The sequence below is a fragment of the Amblyomma mixtum genome, chromosome 10 (assembly GCF_055824585.1).
Source record: "Amblyomma mixtum isolate Tamu chromosome 10, ASM5582458v1, whole genome shotgun sequence".
Taxonomy (NCBI): domain Eukaryota; kingdom Metazoa; phylum Arthropoda; class Arachnida; order Ixodida; family Ixodidae; genus Amblyomma; species Amblyomma mixtum.
Window position 1 is genome coordinate 146619293 of NC_143021.1, and position 20624 is coordinate 146639916.

Consider the following 20624-nt stretch of genomic DNA (forward strand, 5'->3'; position numbering starts at 1 on the left):
CGATGAGGCCCTCAAATCTGTCCTCAGTAAATACGTCACATGGGCTAGGGAGCTAAAGAACGTCTTACCGAGGGATGGCGCTATCCGCGCGCCACACTGAATACAGGCGGTGGCGACCATGACCGTCTGCACACGAGAGCGCTTCGAATTATCCGTGTTTTCTTTGCATTTAGCACAAACGGGCTGCCAGGGTGTTACACGGAAGCGTAAATGCCTCGTATCGCAGAAAAGCCGGTGCCGGTTTTGCCGTCGCCATAATGGAAAAATCCGGTCGAAAAGGTGATTGTTAGAAGAGGCTCCCATAGATGGCGCCAGCCACTGCAGCGGAGCTTTGGAAACCCCTCACCTTCGGGTTGCCGGTCAGACGCCCTACCGCTACATCAGGCGGGCGCGTTCGTATGGCTTGGTCAAAGCGGGCCTTGATATGTATGCCGTGTGGTCCTTCAAATAGTGGGTCGATTGTGAAAGAGGAAGTAGTGTCCGCATCTGCGTGGGCAATGAGAATCACTTTCGTGTCACACTCTTAAAGCAAGAGCCTAAGTTTCCCTCCGATTTTTTTCGTCCCTGCTGCTGTTCCAAGCTACCATCCTGCTGTTTTTGACAAAGTAAGAATTTTTTTCAAAAACTTATGCTGAGCACGGTGGCCGTGTCACGAACTACACAGTTAGCGACGGCCAGCGCACCAACTAATGTGGCGCGGTTAGTTTCGCCGTAGAGAAGGTGTCTCGTTGACTCTTACGGCGGTGTGAAGCTTTTCTATAGCGCCCAAATATACATAACTCCTTTCGGGTGATTCGTTGAGGGTGGCGCAAAATGATGTTAAATGGAAAAAACGGTAGACGGTCAGACGGGCAAGTGTCGTCATAGTGACAACACGGCAGTGCGTTTTTCAAAACGGCCAGAAAATAGGTAACGCGTATGACTAAGAATTAAATCAAAAACTTTAAACTAGCGCTTTATAAATTGCGTCCGCTCCGCTACCGGAAACTCGCATTTCATCAGCGTCTTTGTTCTCAGTGCACAGAGGAGCCATTTTGGCACCGTCTGTCTTGGCGCCCCTACTATGGCCAGCCCTGTGCTAAATATTTTCACAACAAAACGCGCAGTCGGACGTGTATTAGGAATTGTAGGAAGGGCGGGGGGGGGGGGGGGAAGGGGGGGGGGAAGAAGGCCGTTGTGGAATGAAGAAACGCTTTAAAATCATCGGGAGATGTTTTTATATATATCGTAGTATAAATTGTATTCTTGCATCCATGTGCCACAAGCAACGTTTCTGAAGTCATGTTATCTCTGTTCGTAATTTTATCACTTCACCCCTATCGCATGTTACCGTGTTCGCATACTTTTGGTATAAGGTCATAATAACACCTGCTCGTAAATTAAGTTTTTTAGCTGGTGCCGCCCTACGGGAGCGACAACCACTGCTGAGCGCTGTGGAGACAAAACAATATCACTGCGCACAAGGAACCTGGAACATGCCTAATAATGTGGCAAAAGGCCATGCCAACTTTCAGCTTTCTTGTGTTTTTGTTATGAAAAATAGAAATACATTTCACTAGGCATCTCGCGCCTCTTTTATCGAATTCTATTCTTTAACAAAGGCTATGGCACAGCTGTGTTGGTATCTGATAAACACCACTGGCAAACTAATTTTCTAGAACAAAACTAGTTTTCACGCCGAAACAATAAATCATTAAAAAAATGCGCCGCCATTAGGGCGCAATCGCAGCCGGGGGTACCCGATACTTGTATTCACACTGCGCGCGCCTAAAACCGAACCCGGGAGTAGCCCCCACCAACCGTGAAGTAGCTCCTCCTATAGCTTGTTTCGGTGCAGTCAATTAAGCCCTCGGCCCTGTAGAAGTGTTCGATCTTTACGAATTACGTACTCTATGAACGTACTCTTTTTAGAAGGCGCTATGATTAGCCGGCATGCATTATTTTTCTGATTACAAAATTATTGCGCTATCCATGAAATAATGATTATACTTCACTGACCTTGTCATTTTCATTATCAGTTAGAATAACATTTTAGCCAGCTCTCAGCTTTCACTGCATTAATTGTAATTGCGCAATTATAAGGAAACGAGTCGTGGCGTATTTTTATTACTACGTCCGCATCATCATACCTACCTCCTCCCGTATGGCTACGAGTGGCACCACGCAGTACCTTTTCTTGAGTAATTAATTGCTATTGACTTCTCAAATTAGTGAATATCACTGTTAGAAAATACAATTTCTTGCGCTTAGGAGCGATTAGCACTTCCCCGATTCACAACAATTTTGGTTATAACCGATATTCACATAACGGCACTTTTTTGTGCTGTCATGAAATCTAACTTTGGGAGGATCTGTTCGCAGCCGCTTCACATCAAATGCCTGAGATTGTGATTCTTCCTCACTGAAGCACAGCATAAGGCGGTGGTTTTAAATTAACCATACTCGCGAAAAGATGAGCCAACATTACCAGAAAGTTCGAACAGCTACTAATTAGCGGCACAAAGCCTGGCGGCCTACGTCGCTTTGGTTGAATAAGTAGCGTTTTTTTGGTAGAAACAGTTGTACAAGTCCCGTACAAGGATTTTCCATAGCATTTAGGACATGGGTAGCCTCAAGCACATGTCAAAAGCTGCTGTGTCGCGATGCCTCACCTAACAATTCTTCGAAAAGAATTCCAATAGCTAATGTTTGATTTCTTCATTTCTGCGCGAATTCATCTCTGCCTCGACAAAAACTAGCTTATCATGGAGCAGAACGTCTGAAAACAACGTTTATTTTTTATATGTGGCCGTCTATGATTGTCAGCAAATCATGCTACAGTTTGTCCCAGCTCATCGCGCATTCCGTGGTTTCCTTATAAGGTAGCACAACCATCTTAATATCACCAGAGGAGAGACCATAGTTTCCGTTGATTGCGATGCCCCATTATTTTGACGAAAAGCCAGAACAAACGAGGCAATAAACGACCCAAACAACGCTGCAAATTTTAAATCCGGCCACACAAAAAGTATTTAGACGTGAATCTTCTTGCCTTGAAACAGGCCTGCGGGCCCAGTAGACATAGAAATCAGCTCCATCCAGGAATGTGTAGCCTATTTAATTAACTCCAAATCGTTACGTACCGGCAGTTTCGGTCTCGGTCGAAGGCAGCGCTCAAGTGCATCATGATGTCACGGTCGACCAGCTAACCTGGACTACCACATTCCAGTTGAAGTCGAGGTCTCCGGCAATCGCTGGTCGTTCGTCTGAACGACCAGTACGTTTCGTAACCTGACATGAACTGCGGAAAGCGCACATTTATGTCACTTTATGCGGTTAGAAATTCGGAGCGGTTTCTTGTTAAACAATTGAATTCATAATAAATTATGTTCCACTCACCGCCGAGGTGTGAAATTCGATGAAAGGCATCTTTTTAAACCCATTAAACAAATGATATTGTCTTTCCAAGTCCGATATCTTGCGACAATGCCTGTTTAAGTTGAATTTTCTCAGGTATAACTTTTTCTGCGATTGTTGTAATTTATCCATTCGGTATTTCGTAATAATTCACGGTAAATTTCATCAGTTTTCGGAATGAGTCCTGAGACGTTAAGGAGTGCAAAGAAGTTGTCGATTTTTTTTTGTGCCTTCGCGCAATATATTGAAGAAGCGTTTTCTCGTAAATACGCATCCAATAGGTCAACTCTGATTTTCTCCAGTACTGTGCATCTAAGAACCAACATCTTGAGAGTGAACTTGAGATTATTTTGATGGCCATATTCTAGTACAAGAAATATATACAGGCAGCCTTTTTCAGTATTCCAGAAAAATTTGAGAGCTCTGCGAGTACTTCTTCACTTCACTTCACTTTAATACCTTAACGACCCTCGTTAGAGGGTATTACAACTCTATAGTTTCTATAGTACTCTATAGTTTCCGAATAATTTTTAAAAACTCCTCCTCGCAGTAGCTCGCAATCGATAAAGGCTGCACCACATCGCGTGCTATTAGCCGCCCTACCCTGATGACGTCAGTGCGCAACCTATGCGAGCTTTCTCATCGGACATGCTTAGCTGGGGTGGACGGGGAGGGCTCTGACGGGTGCAGTGCCTTCATGTTTTGGTTATTTTTTTTTCTGCCTCGTCGGCACCTATAAATTGTACAGGGTGAGGACGAGTGTCTTTCTTTTAATTGCCGACAGCTCCGGTGATAAGACAGATTACAAATTTTTACTGTGCTGTAAAGAGCGATGGAATAGAGCTAGTTCGTGCGGTTTTCCTGAGCTCCAAATATAACATTTTACTGTCCCTTTAATGTATAGAGCAGATGTGCGCTGATACATGGTTATTTTAAAGTCCCACGGCGACTTCACAAGTGTATTCATAGTAACTATTCAACACAAATAATAGCTAGCTTACACTAAAACAGATGTGAAATCTTTAAAATAGTTACAAGATGGGACAATTTTTTTATTTCCAAGCATAGATAACGAAAAATTTCGGATTGTCGTATTCCCACCAGGTTGTTTGATCGTGGTAAATGCCAGAAAAAAAATTTCAAATACACCCTCTCTCCAGTGCTTTTTTTTGTGCGGGGCTCTGAAGTAGGATGCAAGCTATGAGAGACGCCGTGCGTGAGGAGATCAGGTTACTGCAAGATGACCACTTAGTGTGCACTGACTAGCGCAGTAGAACGCGACTACAGCGGCCGCGATCCTATGCTAGAATGTACAGTCTTTGTCAAAAGTAACCAGGCTGCATGGCTTGCTTCTCAGTCGTATAGTAAACATATCATGCCAGCCCTCAAGCTATAAATCTCTGTACGGTAAGGAGAACCCCTGTTCTCACCTTTGAAGAACTTTTTGATCTGTAGGGAAGCGAAGAGGGCTCTACCATACGAATGAGAAGCAAACCATGCGGCCTGCTTACTTTTACGGATAATCAGCAGAATGATAGAAAACCTCAGTTAGTGCGGAAGGAATTATTAAAATTTGAGCGCACTCTAAATCAAAGCTCATCACTCGCTTTTGTTTCCCAGTATCAGTGTTCACACATCGTTCCCGTCTCTCTTTGCGGCGCAGGGCACGTGGCTGATTCAGATCGCATTCGTGCTCTTCGACCCGCGGCAGGAGAAGCGCTGGGACCCTCGCAGTGAGCGCGACTCCATGTTGGCTGCCGCCGTATTCGCCGCACACATGGTTGCTGCTCTCGTCTATGTTTCGCTGCTGGGCGCCATATTTGCACGCCGTGGTGCGGTTGCTTACTACAGGGTTCCAGAAGAGCCGAGAGACGAGATGAATGGTTGCACTGATGAAAGCGCCACACGTGGGACCATCTCTACGTTTGTACGCTCACTTGCACGTGCATCGGAGAAATAAGGAAAGTGGCACCAAGGGTGACAGCGTGGGGCACGGAGATTCGACTTAAGGCACCTCTGGGCTTTTATTTCTTCAATAAATGCTTTTATATTTCAGGCCAGAAAATGAGGCTCTGTGTATGTGTGCCGCGTCAATATGCTGAACGCGCCGGTAATCACCATTAGCCGTGTAACAAAAAACAAGCAAATATTTCGGTGGCTCACAAGGGGAAGGAGGTGATATCATTGACCTGAATGTGCCACGCACCCCATGGCAATGTCCGCTCTGGAGATAGAAGAGATTACTGATTTACAAATTAGAAATGGCCATGAGTACAGCATGTCGAATTCCATTTCACCGATTATACACATGGAAGCTCAGCCAAAATCTAATATTCAAGAGAGATTGTCTTCAATCGCAGCGAAGTCATCTATTTTAAAGCGATAGGGTTAAAGTTTGCGTTCAGCGGAGAGCCAGTCGCAGGTGTACGCGGAAAAGCCGGAACGATCGAAAGCTGTGACGTAACATATAGAGCTGTGGACTAAAAAGTGACTCATGCATTAAATTTCGTGATTAGAAGGTCGCAATATGACCGAAACGTCAGTAATACATGTAGGAATATCAAGGAAATTAGTTGCTGTCAAAAGAAAATGGGCAGTCAGTCAAGAATTTAACCACATCATTGCGTCGCGAGTCTGACACGCTACGCCTGGGTCACGCAAGCACGTTCGCACTGATTCGTTCAAGCGGGGATCTATATATGTCGTGTGGTATTTCAGAATATTGTACTCAACAATTTTGCACCAAAGGTTTCTTAACGGCAAAAAGTTTATCAGTGCAATTTTCGTCACATATGTCAAGCTATCGCTATAATAATCAATATATGTGCACATCTCTCGTTTACAACCTTGCGTTTTTTTGTGCTATTGACGTGTTTTCTATCGTATAAGCCGTTCTCCATTCGTTTTCTGCAGCAGTCTTAACTGCTTGTTGCGAGCGATTGAAACGGCATAAAAGCAAGATTTGGCTATATCATTTTCGGCCCGCTGTGCCGAAAATGATAAATAATAGGAGTTAACACAAAATAAATTACGCAGGGCACATAAGACTACTTAGGTGCTCTGAAGACGACAACATTGACTGCTTTTTAAAACGCCCACAAATCCACTATAATCCCAATGCACTCTATTAACCTAACCCAACTTATTCCAAAGTAATCCACTCTTAATCCACCATATTCTACCCTAATTCAATTCAATGAAACGATACCCGCTCTTAATATATCGAAATCCGCCAGAATCCACCCGTAATTCAAAACAGTACATGGCAATTCACCTTAAAATACCCTACCTAGCTTAAAACAATGTATTCCAATTTCATCCAGTCTAATCCTCCGTAATACACTCTTTGTTCATATCCGCCAGACAACGCCTGCAATCTGCCACAACCCTGCAATCCAACCTAATCCACCCTACTTAGACTTAATCTAATGTAATTAACTTTTAAACCACCGTAGTTCACTGTAATTCAACTTAATGCACTACTCTGTAACTGAATCCAATGTATTAAAATCTTAATCCACCGTAATCGAACCTATTGAAGCCTAATGCAAATTAAATCAACGTAGCCATCGACTAATCTCCCACTATCTACCATAAATCAAAGTAATCTGCTCATAATCTGCCGCAATCCATCGGAATCCACCTGCAATTCACCCCAGACAGCCGTAATCAGGCTTAATCCTACGCAATCTTCTCAGACTCGCATCGACATCCTCTGTTTTGTACAATGTTCGTACATATACAAACGCCGCCGGCTTTTCTCGTCATCGGGCTAGTAAAGGCTTTGGCCCTAAAACTACGAAACTGGGATGCAAAGACACGCATTAAAGCAAGAAATCCTCGAAACGCATGATCTACGTAGTGCCCCAACTCTGAAAAAGAAATTTGGCAGAGATTGTTTTCATTGTGCACCTGCGAACATCCGCAAGCTGCACGATCTCTTAACATTAGTGGATTTTGACGGAAGGAAATTCCGCAGTAACTGTCTCACTACTCGGTGGACGCCTCAACCCGGGTAAGGGAAGAAAGGAAGGTGAGAGTGAAGACGAAATATAGGTGGTGGTTAAAAATTTGATTATTGGTGGAGCCCTTATAGTTCAAATTTGAGGTTTGGGCTGGCTCCTGGTCGTGGGTGGTGTCCGGCAACCCTTGTATGAAGGCGATCTTCTCCACCCACTGCACTACACTGTAAACAAAAATACACCCAAAAGGGAGTAAAAATGGTGGAGGCCACCCTTTCTACTGCATTTGTGAAAACATTTAATCCATGAGTGGGGAGTAAAAAGGTGGACTGTCCTCCATTTTACTCCCATGAGGGAATAAGGGAGTAAAAATGAGGATTCACCAGCACTTACTCCAGTCTAGAAAGGGAGTTAATTGTGCCAAATACTCCACCAGTGCCTAAATGGAGTAAAAAAAAACACCATTTTGTGCAATCCGCCCCGCCGCCTAGCATCTCGTCTGCTTCTGATCAGTTGTCGGATAATGGCGGTGAGTGACGACCGCTTGGTTACCATCGTGGCTGGATCTCTGCTGACTTCTGCTCCTTCACGGGCGCCTGCCGCGGTACAAGATATCGACTTGTCGCCGTTTTCCGCTGCAGTACGTTAGATAATTGAATTGCTCCGGTGAAGCCTCTAGTGCTCTAACGATACCTGACATTCCTTTGTTTGTGTCGCCACCCCGTTACAGCCCCCGCTTAGGCCTAATTCTCACAGGCTTTTTTCAGTGCGGTTCTCGCAATGTGTTGCAGCAGATTGTGTTGCATGAACATGGAACTGTGATAGAACATAGTGTCAACGCTAAGCTCTTGATTGACCTCATGAGGCCACATTTTCCCTCAGCCATGTTTAAAATCCAAGACTTAATGAAGAGAATATGAAAGCAAACACTGCTATTCCAAACTACCATCAGGTGTATTTTCATTTTTTTTTGCTCTGGTTTTGTGTCAAATATAGCGTGGTGCATGACCGTGAAAACTACCCAGCGTCTCCTTTTCAGTTTTGAACTACTGATTATAATGTTACATCCCTTTATCTACGAACATGGCCAACCAAACGAGCTCGTACAGCAAAAGGAGACGACAAGCAGACGACTCCTGCCGCGTACGCCACCGCTGGGCTTGCAGACGGCGAAAAGAATGCGTGACACGGGGTTACATAAGGGCAGCGCAGTTTTCCAAGTTGGGTTGCCGGCGGCACGCGGAGCTACTGCCCGTTTCCGCCGCTGTCACTGCTGTAAGAATGAGCCTGAATGAGGATAAATAAACATGACGCCATTTTTGGGCTCCATCTCTGTGAGTAGTAAAAAATTTACTCCCTTTTCACTACAAAATAACTCCCTTATATACGGGAGTAAATAAAAAGCACCATATATATGGAGTAAAACAAACCTCCTTTTGGGTGGGCGTTAGAGGACAAGCCATTTACTCCCTTTTGGGTGTTTTTTTGCTAACAGTGTAGTCTCGGTTGCGAGGCCGGGTCGGAGCTAGAGACCACGATCTCCCATTCATTCTAGTCCACGAGGGCAGATGAACATAATATGGTCGAATGTGGCTCTTGGGGCCCCCAGAGGGAACATTCAGGTGTGCGAGCAGAAGAGATGAAAAGCGCAAGGAGCGCTGGGCTGTGCTCATTACTGTAGTAATCGGCGATGTGTTTGAATGCAGGGGCCTGAGTGTCTTAATGTGAGTAGCCTTCCAAGAACAGGCAGATAGCCCGAGGAGACAGTGCGCGGGTGGTCTCAGCGGACTGTTCGTTTCCCTGAAGTCCGTGGGTGACCGGGGGCCCAAATCAGCTTACGTGGATTTGGAGCTTCGTATTGGCAGCTAGACTGCAGTATGCGCCGGGAAAGCGGGGGAGCCCAATCCACCTCGTAGTTCCGACAGGCCCCTCGCGAGTCGGTGATGATGTGTTTCGACTTGGGATTTGCGAGATCCAGACTAATGCCAATCTCCTCCGCGTGTGTTGCGCCGCAGAGTTCGAAAGTGAGCCCGTTAACTGTGTTGGTGATGTGTACGACTGCTGCCGTGTACCACCCACCATGGTGTGGGCCGGCAACGTCCACGTATTACGCGTGTTGTTGGTGACTATAACATCGCTCCAACGCTTTCGCGCGCACCTGACGACGGCCTCCATGATCTTCCCTGAGCATGTTCCGGGGAAGGGGTCGGACCCGGAGGGCGCGCTTCCAGGGTTCTAGCACTCTCCACTTTCCTCAGTGTGGTAGTCGTGTTTGATGTGCAGCCGGTCCACGAGGCGGCGACCGGACGTAGTGTATGCAAGACGCGTGTATTGTTTAAGTGGGCTTCTGGAGGTTTTCTGAAGGTGTTCACCACGCCGAACTCCAGAATTCTCTGGTTTTACGTGGTGACCTGGAGGTCGAGAGCCCGCTTGATGACTTTCCGGTGGATGACCTCCAGTTGGTTGTCATCGTGTTTGCGCGGGTGCAAGTATGGGGTCGAGCAGAGGATTCTACTCGTTGCGAAAACATTGGCAAGCTGCAGTGCATCCTTGCTTCGTAATCCGCTCCACTTGTTGGAGACCCGGGGGACCATGCGGCCCACCTCGTTTCCCACAGTGCGAAATTTGGCCAGGGTGGTGTCGGCCCTGCGTCGGTGGTGTATGGAGAGGTGAAGGATGCGGATCTCCTTCGCCTCCCGGGTCGGTCCGGAGGGGAGACTGATGCAAAGCGGAGCTTTGTCTCGAGGGGACTGATGTACAGGGTCGTACACTCTTAGTTAGAATACGCTAGCTCATGGCCGTGCTCTTTAGAGGGTCACTGCGTCCGAAACGGCTGCGCATCGAAGCGAAGCGGCAGATGACGGAAAGCACCACGTCGAGGTACACATTCTCCTGCGCCACTTTGCTGCGATGAGCGACTGTGTCGCACACGGTGGCCCTCTGAAGAGTGCGGCCATGCGCTAGCGTGTTCTAACTAAGAGTGGAGGACCCTGTACGCGCACAAGTTTATATCTAGCTGGGGCGCACTGGTGTCCGCAGTAGGTGACGTAGTCGTCCACTAGGGTCCCCGCTGCTAGCAGGCAAGACTCCATGTGGCCCAGGTTACCTTGCGTGGCCCAGGTTGTAATATCATCTGCGTAAAGAGCGTGATGTATCCTGAGGAGAGAAGACAATTAGAGGGAAGATGGAGCATTGTCAAATTTAAAAGGATGGGGTACAGGACACGCATTGAGGTGTTCCCCTGGAGCTCATGGTGTATGGCCCGTGTTCCCCATCTTGAATGCGTATGCAGACTTGGTGGTCTGTAAGAAATTGTCTCATGTAATCGAATGTTTTGAGGCCACAGCTTGCGTAACTAAGCTGGTCCAGGATTACTTCGTGTTTGGCATTGTCGAATGCGCCTTTAAGATCCAAAGCCAGGACCACCTTGTCATTGTGGCGACATTCGACAGGATCTAAGATGTCGTGGTGGAGCTCCAGAAGTATATCCTGTGTTGAATTGTGAGGGCGGGAACTGAACATTGTGTCCGCGAAAATGTGCTGTGGTCCATCACTTGCCGGCAAAAGACGTCAGGGCGATGGGGCGTAGGGCTGTCCACATGAATAGGTGTGCTGGCCTTCGCGATGAAGGCCAGGAGAGCCGACTTCCCGTCGAGAGGGAGAGCAGTCTCTCCGTCCCAAATGCTATTCATGTATTTGACCTTAACCTTGTCACGCCCGGGTGCCGTTCCACGCTTCATCTTGCTTAAGGCCGCCCAGAGGTCGTGGAGCTGGAAAGGGGTGTCCAGCTCCGTGTTCCCTTCGCCTGCATACGAGTAGGCGGCCTGCCGGGAGTCCTTGGTGGTGCACAGGTACCGGTCTCTAAGCGTGTGCGCTAGCTGTGCTGTCGTTCCTGTAAAGTTGTGCAAGGCCCTTTTTAAGTAGCGTTGGATTTCTGGCGTGCTTGTGTTGGATCGATGAAAGCCCGGAACAGGCGCCACGTGTTGCGGCCAGACATCTGGCATACAGCCGCGTTGCAGCGGTCCACCAAGTTAGTGTCGGCTAGCTGAGCAGCAAATTCCGCGGGCCTATTGTGTGACTCCAGCCATCCGAGTTGAGGGCGCAGAAATTGGCTGTAATAGGCTCTGAGCGTCAGCCGGCAGTTTTCGCTTTTATGCCTGTAGAACAAAAAGTTGCAAGCATTTTTTTTCGGCATTGTTTCCAACAAGCTCCTTTGCTATGATAAAGAGGAGCTTAGGAGGGTTCGACTTCCATATTCATCGAAACATCAACATCATCATCAGCCTGACTACGCCCACTGCAGCACAAAGGCCTCTCCCATGTCTCTCCAGTTAATCCTGTCCTTTGCCAGTTGGGGCCAGCGTATCTCTGCAAACTTCTTAATTACATCCGCAACCTAACTTTCTGCCGGCCCTTGCTACGTTTGCCTTCTCTTGGAATCCACTCTGTTTCCCTTAAGGACCACCGGTTGTCATCCCTTGGCATTACACACCCTGCCAAAGCCAATTTCTTCCTCTTGATTCCGACTAGGACATCGCTTACCCGCGTTTATTCCCTTACCCACTCCGCCCGCTTTCGATGTCTTACCGTTGCACCTATCATTATTCTTTCCATAGCTCGCTGCGTTGTCCTTAACTGTTCGCCAAAACAACAGAAATAAATTTTTCTTTGTTGTTCTGTAGCAAATGCACAATATCTTAAATGGGCTTCTTAATATATGATTGTTTCCCCATTTGCTTGTCAAAGGCGTAGTAGTTGCGCTAGAAGTGGACCTGTAGAATGCGACATGCGTCATACAGCAGTAGATAGCATTAGTTTCGGTGGGTTTAAAACGTAAAGAACATTTTCATACAAAACAATTTTGCGCCGCGTATGCGTAGAAAAGAAAAGCAGGACGGACAACTGGGCGAGTTTTTAATAATTCATCATGTGGGGTACAGCCCGAAGAAGATGATGGACGAAGCAAGAAGACACACAGACGAGCGCTGACTCGAAACTGACTTTTTTTTATTGAAAGGAGCAAAAATATATACACAATAATCCCGTGGAAAAACAGAGCAAAGAGCATTGGTCCAGCAAGATCAGCAACAATCGTAACTCATCCGACACGTGGCGAGGTCCGATCAAAGGCCCCCTGAAAACCAAAGTGAAAAAAGTCGAATTATCTAAAAATGAAACCACTTTATCAACTAATGCCAATGAAGGCTGGCTGATACACTGTGACTGCTTATTTCTGATGAAATAAGCTTCCTTATTTCTCTGGTCATTTTATCCCAGTGGCCAAACAAAATTTTAGTTTTTGTGACCAAGGGACGGCACTTTTTCTGTTTCTTATTATCGTTCTCTTTCCCACAATCGCGGAAGTGATCTTTAAGATGCGAATATCTGGAGTCCGAAAGTGAGTTAAGGTGTTCCCGCCGGCGATCGTTAATACAGCGACCGGTTTGACCAATTTAGACTTTCTTGCATGACAGCGGAAGTTTATAAAGCACAGAACATGCGCAATCCACCAACGGGGATCTGTGTGTAACCCGCCATATGAACGGACAAACTTCTAAGACCTTTTCATTGCGGTACCTGAAGGCACGACAAAGCCCGCTCAACTTAAATGGTCCCGAAAAAACAACATCAACTTCAAACCTTCCCGATACATTTTTCAGATTAGGATATTAGCTGTTTGTAGGGAGGACGGACTTTGTCAATCTGAAGAGGGACAAGGCATGTAAGAAAATGGCGGTCATACCCTACATACACAAAGTATCACAAATCTGAAAACTTTAGCGGGAAGGTTTGAAGTTGTTTTTTCGGCACCATATAAGTTGAGCGGGCTTTGCCGTGCCATCAGGAACCGCAATAAAAAAGGTCTCAGGAGTTGGTCCGTTCAAATGCCGAGTTACACTCAGGTCACCGTTGGTTTGATTCCGCATGTTATGTAGTTTACGAACATCCACTATCATGCAAAAAGTCTACATTCGTCAAACCGGTAGCTGTATTAACGTTCGCCTGCGGGAACACCTTAACTCACCTTCGGACTCCAGATATTCACATCTAAAGATCACTGCCGCGATTGTGGGAAAGAAAACGATAAAAAGAAACACAAGAAGTGCCGCCCCTTGGTAACAAGAACTAAAATTTTGTTTCCCGACCGGGATAAAATGACCAGGGAAATTACGGAAGCTTATTTCATCAGAAATAAGCAGTCACAGTGCGCCAGCCAGCCATCATTGGCATTAGTTGATAAAAAGGTTTCATTTTTATATAATTCATGACTTTTTTCACTTGAGCTTTCAGGGGGCCCTTGATCGGACTACGCCACGTGTCGGATGAGTTGCGATTGTTTATGATCTTGACTTTGCTGGACGCAAGGTCTTTGCTCTGTTTTTCCACGTGAATACTGTGTATATATGTTTGCTCCTTTCAATAAAAAAAGTCAGTTTCGAGTCAGGGCACGTCTATACCGCGTGTTCCGTATTTATCTGTCCCTGTTACGAAAAATTCCACTGCGCAATCTACGGAACTATATGGGCTCAAAACGCCGACTGCAAGGCACCTTATAATGATCTTCGTCTTTCGATAAGTAATTTAACATCTAAAATTGCGTTCATTTTCTGGAATCGGCGAAAAACTGCATTCAGCTGCGGCAGAACTTTTCGTCCAGGCGAGCAAAGAAGCCAGTGTGACAGACTGCGCCATCTGGCGAGCGGTGTTAACTTCAAGGAGCAGACGACACGCACATCCGAAGCACGACCGGCTTGTCGTGATTCGAAGAAACTGCGCGAAGTGCGCATTCCCGCCCCAAGCCGTGACAATGGTTACCTCACCGCTCGCCAGATGGCGCAGCCTGTCAAAGTGGCTTCTTTGCTCGCCTGGACGAAAAGTTCTGCCGCAGCCGAATGCAGTTTTTCGCCGATTCCAGAAAATGAACGCAATTTTAGATGTTAAATTACTTATCGAAAGACGAAGATCATTATAAGGTGCCTTGCAGTCGGCGTTTGAGCCCATATAGTCCAGTAATTTGCGCACGACAATTTTTTCTAACACGGACAGATAAATACGGATCAGGCGGTATATTCTTTTTGCTTCGTCCTTCATCTTCTTCGCGATGCACCCGCCGTGATGTAGAAGAGATAACTCTAACGTGATATAAACAACACTGTCCTCAAAACGTCTGTAAAATTATAGTCATAAAGCAGTTGCACTCGTATCAGCCAAAATCAATCGTAGGTTATCGTACCTGGCTTCCACTAAATGTTCCAAACAGCGATTAAACCGCAATCTAGGATTTATTGGCGTCAAAAACAGTGCTACATACAATGTAATACTCCGAAGGAATTGATTCGAGAATTCTGTAAGCACATGAATTATAATTATAATTAACTATGCCAGATACTCCGGCTTCGAAAATCTATATGTGCTCAAGGCGTATGAGAAATTTATAAAAAAAAATGAGTGATAAATAATTTCAGCGCAATTCTTGAGCTACGCTATACGAATAAAACCAAGGACGATACCAAGCAGAAACGAAAAAATGTACACAATCTTAAGGTCCGCATAACGCGCCCAGCAGACTTGCCGCGTTCGCTCGTCTCGCCACTGACGCCAAAGCCTCAGCATGGTGGCGTAGCAGAGTGGGAGCACATGAATGTGTCTTTGAAGCCTTGCACGTGATGAACCACGAAACTGCAGGCATCCGTGTGTAAAGCGTCACCACACCTGGACTGGCAGAACCTCCAGAAGAAGACGCGGTCGCTGAGAACATCGTTCACGAGGTCGCCCCGTCGTCGAGGCAATTGGGACGCCAAGAACGCAACGCTAAGGGCCCAATGGGTCACCACTACCTCTCGCACAGCGTCCTCGGAGAGGTGGAGGTCGACTGGTGTCTCCAGTTTCAGCCACAGGCACTGCGAGCTTCCCTTGAGGTCTTCCAAGAGGTCTGGCCGAGCCTCCAACTGGCCCCGTAGCCAGGCTACCAGAAGCCGGAACCCCAAGGTGGCTAGGTCTAGGGCCAGCACGGCGTCGTCACGCACAAACATGGCGTCCGATAAGAGTACGGCCGGGACGTACATTCGGCCGCTGCGGCTGTTGTACGACGTGGTCGCCTGGAGCTGCCATGCCGCGAGTGTGCGAGCATCGACGTCTTCGCCGAGGCAGTCGTCACTGCCGTCGCCCGATGAAGAGGTGGCGCTGTAGATGGTGCTGGCAGGAAACGCCTGATCTCTGCTGGCCCGAGCCACATTGAGCAGAAAGCGGTCGTCATAAGGCGGCGAGTCGGATGTTGGTGCCTGTGAGGACGAGGTGGTGTGTGGGGCCACAGAAGACGCTGCGACGTCGAGAGTGGTCACAGTGAGGTCATGTACGCAAGCAATGTCTTATTTAAATGAGGTGAGAATGAAACAGATTAGACCCATTTATTTTTAAATAAGGTATGGTTGTCAGTTCCTCATTGAGGGGTACTGTGACTATAAAGGTAAATGCAAAAAGTTGGAATCAATAAGAGAAATAGTTGACGTTATCATTAACTCAGTTTATAAAAATGCATAAAATTGCCTCGAAAGCATTAGGAATAGAATCGATATTAAATGGGGTCTATCAGAGCTAAATCTTGAACCAATTGTCCCGTCTTGAAAATTTAGTAAAAAGCGGTGGGTGGTCAGTACCGGCGGATTGAAAACGCGCATACGCAAGAAAGGAGACGTTTTCTGTAACGAGACGCCTGTGTGAGACATTTTCTGCAGCAAATGCATGTTTCAAAAAATCACACTTGAGAGTCCGGCGCCTGTACCGGACAAACCCTATGAAATTATCGTGCCTGCTTTTCAGTTTCGTTTTCCCTATGGTATGTACTATCATAATCAGCACTTGGCTCTCTTCTCTGGGCAGGACCCACTCTGCTGAAAATAAACAGTCCAGCCTGAGCTGCCGTGCCTCTTCGTTCCTTCCGACCGTATATCGGACAGCAGTCTCCTTTCGTAAGTACTGGTCTTTTGTTTTAGTTGGTGCCTCCTTTTATTACAGCTTCAAAAATTATTGAGTGTTTATAGACATACTCAACAATGTCGTATAAAGCGCAGGGCCTCCATAGAGAGCTCGTTTAAGGACTAAATTGGTGAGGGCGTAAGAACCGCAAAACTATAGGGATTTGTTTACTGTGGCACGAACACCGTCAGGCCTTTCAAACCACAAACAAACATAAGCAGGTAAAATGAGTTTGAATCGCAATGCGCTTTTTTAAAAATTATTGAAGGAAAGAGACGCAAAATTTTGTTAGCAATTTCTTTTTTTTTATAATTCGAGAGCCTGAAACTGTTATGTGCCAAAGCAGGATTTGCAAATTAGGGCTGTCAGTGACTTTCGAACAAACAGTGAGATTTGACTAAGGAAAATGTAAATCACGACCATTGCACACATGCCTTGTCAGATTCAGGACTGAGAGTAATGGTAGTTCCGCAGCTAATTATACTTTCTTGATTACCATATTCGGAGCCTTCCTAAATAGCTTGGTTCTGTGGAAATCTCATCACGCCATTTGCATTTAATGGGGCTCTGAAACAACTTCTGAGGAGACCATATCAACTCTATCAATCATTGCATCGTGTTGTCATGAACAGCTGAGCCAAATATTACGATTCTACGCAAAGCAGAGAACACAAAATCCCGCGCGAAAATTGGCGAGCCACTCCCGGCGACATTTTCGTGCACGCACCCTCCTGTGTCACACCACTCCTGGGAATACCAGCTCAGAGATGGCTAATGCTTAGATTTTTTCAGACGTGAAGCAACCTTGGCCGCCGCCATTAAGCGGCGTAGCTTCGGCGTGTCAGGAAGCTCCGGTTCCGGCGGTGGAGCCGGCGGAGAAGCGCCGACCTTTTGGCGCGCAAAAAGTTACGAGGGGGAGGGAAGCACGCGAGAACGCTGGCATTAAAATTTCAAATACAAACAACTGAGCTTCGACAAAACAGATAAAAAAATGGTCGCTGGACGATGATGGTGAATCGGCGTCCTTTAACATCGCACGCATACCGAAACTTACTACAGCCCTTTCCAGAGCCCCTTTAATAGCAATGGCACGACGCATCCTTCGGAGAATTGCACCACAATTTCTATTTGTGTGTGGTGACAAGAATTTTCATTTTTTTGGCCGAAAGGTTGGTACTACAAAAAACACGCCAAAAGAGTTCTAAGCCTGAGAAGTGTGCGTGGTCGGAATAAAAAACAACCCTTTTCCGGATTTGAGCGCAAACTGCTCACAGACAAGAGCTGGCATTCGCATTGTTAATTGTATAGTATTGCTGTTCTGTTGTGAGCTGCAGAAAAGACGAACTCCCTTCCACTTGTTTTCATAATCAAAGGCGTCGCGATGTATAGTATTTCTAATCTCATAATTTGCATGCGAAAAAAAAATGTATTCTGCTGATGTTTTTCGCATGAGTTCATAACATCAGCGAAGTGCTCTTACTCCGAAAACTGGCGCTTCCACTGGCGCAGAAAATGGCTGTGAAATACATGCAAGCGCTCTTTCCTCCATTTCTTTTAGCTCCCATCCACATGCCCAGATGTCGCTCATGACTGGGAGCGACCTTCTTAGGCCTCCCTTGGGGCCAGAAACAGCATGCGAGAGCTTCGAATGGCCTCATATGAACGACGGCGACAGTGTACGTCATAGAGAAATTCCTCTACATCAATAGCATTACGAGAATCAAGACAACTCAGCTGCGCCTGCCTGCTATGGGTCTCACAAAGTTCATATTTGTTGTTATGCAAAAGGGAAGAGCTCAGAAAAACAGCGCTGCTGATTACACAAACCACATATATCGTAGCCGCACTCTGTGTGTACTCAAATCCTGACTGCATTAATTCTAAAAGCATTTTTTGCGTAAGAACAGTCGAATCGTCAACCCTTGTGAACAACGTTATTCAGTTTGTCAATGGAAAGCTAAAGCATGTTTGTATGAAGGCTACGAAGCTTTATAAAGGTAGTTAGCAATGGTTCAGGACGCTGAGCCGAGTGCACGTGCGCTCATTCGTTTTGACCTGTCAGATGATCGAAATTCCAGACCATTTCCTCACCTATGACGCGAACTGTCCAGTCCGCCACCTCGCTACCGTTCATCTTGAGCCGGGGCAGTAACGCAGGAAAGCCAGTCATGGTCTCCTTGAGGAGTTCCACCATTCGATCCAAGTCTTTGGCGGCTTCCCTCGAAAGCAGCGTCTGGGTCACCCAGGCAGGGAACACAGCGCTGAAGAGGCTACCTGTCACCTGGAGGCACTGTACGTGATCTTTCAGGGCTCGCTCCAGGGTGCGCTCGAGAAGGTACCGGTACTTTGTCACCTGCTCCAGAGATAGAAATGCCCCGCCGCGGTGGCTCAGTGGTTACGGCACTCGGCTACTGACCCGAAAGACGCTGGTTCGATCCCCGCCGTGGCAGCCGAGTTTTGATGGAGGCGAAATTCAATAGGCCTGTGTACTGCGCGATGTCAATGCACGTTAAAGAACTCCAGGTGGTCGAAATTTCCGGAGCCCTTCACTACGGCGTCCCTCATAGCTTCAGTCGCTTTGGGACGTTAAACGCCAATAAACTAAACCACTGTATAGAAATCGCATGCCATTGTCGAAATCGACAAACACTGCCGTTAATTCATTCTTTCATACTGTCAGCTTATGTCAGGACGGAGCTGTGATTGTTTAACAATATTACACTGTAGGAAGCTACAATGTACAATCAGACATGGGACAATTCAGCACATAGCATTTAGGGCAAATAGCACAACAAAACAGAAACTGATCGAAACTGGTTTCTTTCAAACCATTTACAAACGACAGCCACAAATATAGAGGAAATAAATAATCAAAAGCAACATGCAATGCATCAACAGATCACCGCTCAGGAGGAATACGAATAATACTTGAAGCAATATCAAACAATATAGTGTTCCAAGCAGGCGCAAGTTGTAGGCAATAAATTGCAGGAAGGATTAAGACAAAGAAAAAGTTATATGGGTCAAAAACATACAAGCTCAAAACAGTCACAAATATTTCGCGAGTGCGTTGCAAAGGCTTTTAAATCCGAACATTGAACAACCTCCTTTGGTAATTTATTCCATTCGTCAAAAGTGCGAGCAAGAAAAGAATATCTGAAATAGTCTATTCTAAAACCCAGCGATGTGACTTGTTTGGAATATTTAGTTATACTCCCAGAAGTATTCACTGGTTCTATGTATCGGTCCAGACTGACCTTATAGTCACCACTGAGTGCATGGAATAAGAAAATGAGCCTGTTAAACTGCATTTTCTGCTTCACAGTTGTCAGCCTGGCTCTGTTTCCAAGTTCAACACTAATCAGGTTCGAGAGTACGAGTTGAAGGGCTCACATTGTTATATGTGAAATGGCAGCATATTGTTTATATTTAAAGGGTACACTATGAGGGGGCTGTGCGATAGACTACGTTGCTTCAAGATTGCACCTGTAATTGCAAAGCATAATTAACACGACAGTGCGAGGCGTGTTCCGACATATGTAGATGAATATAAAACACAACATACTGAATGATAAAACATTTTAATATGACAACCAGTGTCATAGCAGTAAAGTGCGGATAGTTCTAAAGAATGGAAAAATGTGATTCACCTATGTTGAATGTGAAATTGGCTTCTCCTCAGTAAAAATTAGGAAAAAATTCTTCAGTGTTTTTAAGGAATGAGAAAAGTATTAGAAAGCTTTGAAGCAATTGAGCGTATGCGGTGCTTACCTGTGCTAACAGTAGGAGGAGGACGTAGAGTCGTGCGTGTTCGATTGCTATCGGAGTGGAGAGCAGTGCAGTGAGGGCAGCGTTGATCTGTACGCGTGCCCTGATCCTCACTTCACTTTTGGTCGTAAAGGGAGTCATGCCAGCGCCTCGTGGCAGAGCATCGTTCAGGGCCTGGACCCAGGTGACTCCTTTCGGGGCACCTGGGAGGTCTTGCATCAGCATAGTGGCGAATTGCTCCTTCCTGTCAGCCTCTCGTCGCCAGACTTCGATGGCATCGTCCATCTTGGAGACGGCTATAGCTGCAGCGTCGATGTCCGAAGGGTGGATGTCCGCGATGGTGCTCCTTAGATAAGACCCGACGTTAACGTAACGTAGGGTGGACACCAGCGTCTGGCCCATAGCGACGACCGGGACGAGAGGATATCGGGGTGACCAGCATTTTTCGATGGTGACGCTTACTACCGAGGACAACCCGCAGCTGAAGCTTTTTCCCATCATGAAGCGGAAGAGGTCAGCGGG

General features: G+C 46.5%; 2 protein-coding genes across 2 annotated transcripts in view; one reads left to right on the forward strand and one right to left on the reverse strand.

Annotated features, from left to right (window-relative positions):
• The window catches only part of LOC149327232 (transmembrane protein 45B-like), a 43086-nt gene extending 37680 nt beyond the window's left edge, over nucleotides 1-5406 (forward strand). Inside the window, exon 4 of the mRNA XM_089562485.1 lies at nucleotides 5060-5406. Within this exon, the coding sequence (XP_089418611.1) occupies nucleotides 5060-5356 (297 nt within the window). The 3' untranslated portion in view covers nucleotides 5357-5406. The remainder of the gene's footprint in view (nucleotides 1-5059) is intronic.
• A 9559-nt stretch (nucleotides 5407-14965) lies between these two features.
• Nucleotides 14966-20504, reverse strand: LOC149327233 (uncharacterized). Its single transcript, XM_089563433.1, has 3 exons — nucleotides 20106-20504; nucleotides 18426-18687; nucleotides 14966-15678 (listed from the first exon to the last, which is right to left on the reverse strand). The coding sequence occupies exons 1-3, from the start codon at nucleotides 20502-20504 to the stop codon at nucleotides 14966-14968; spliced, it is 1374 nt and encodes a 457-aa protein (XP_089419559.1).
• Between the last annotated feature and the right edge of the window lie 120 nt (nucleotides 20505-20624).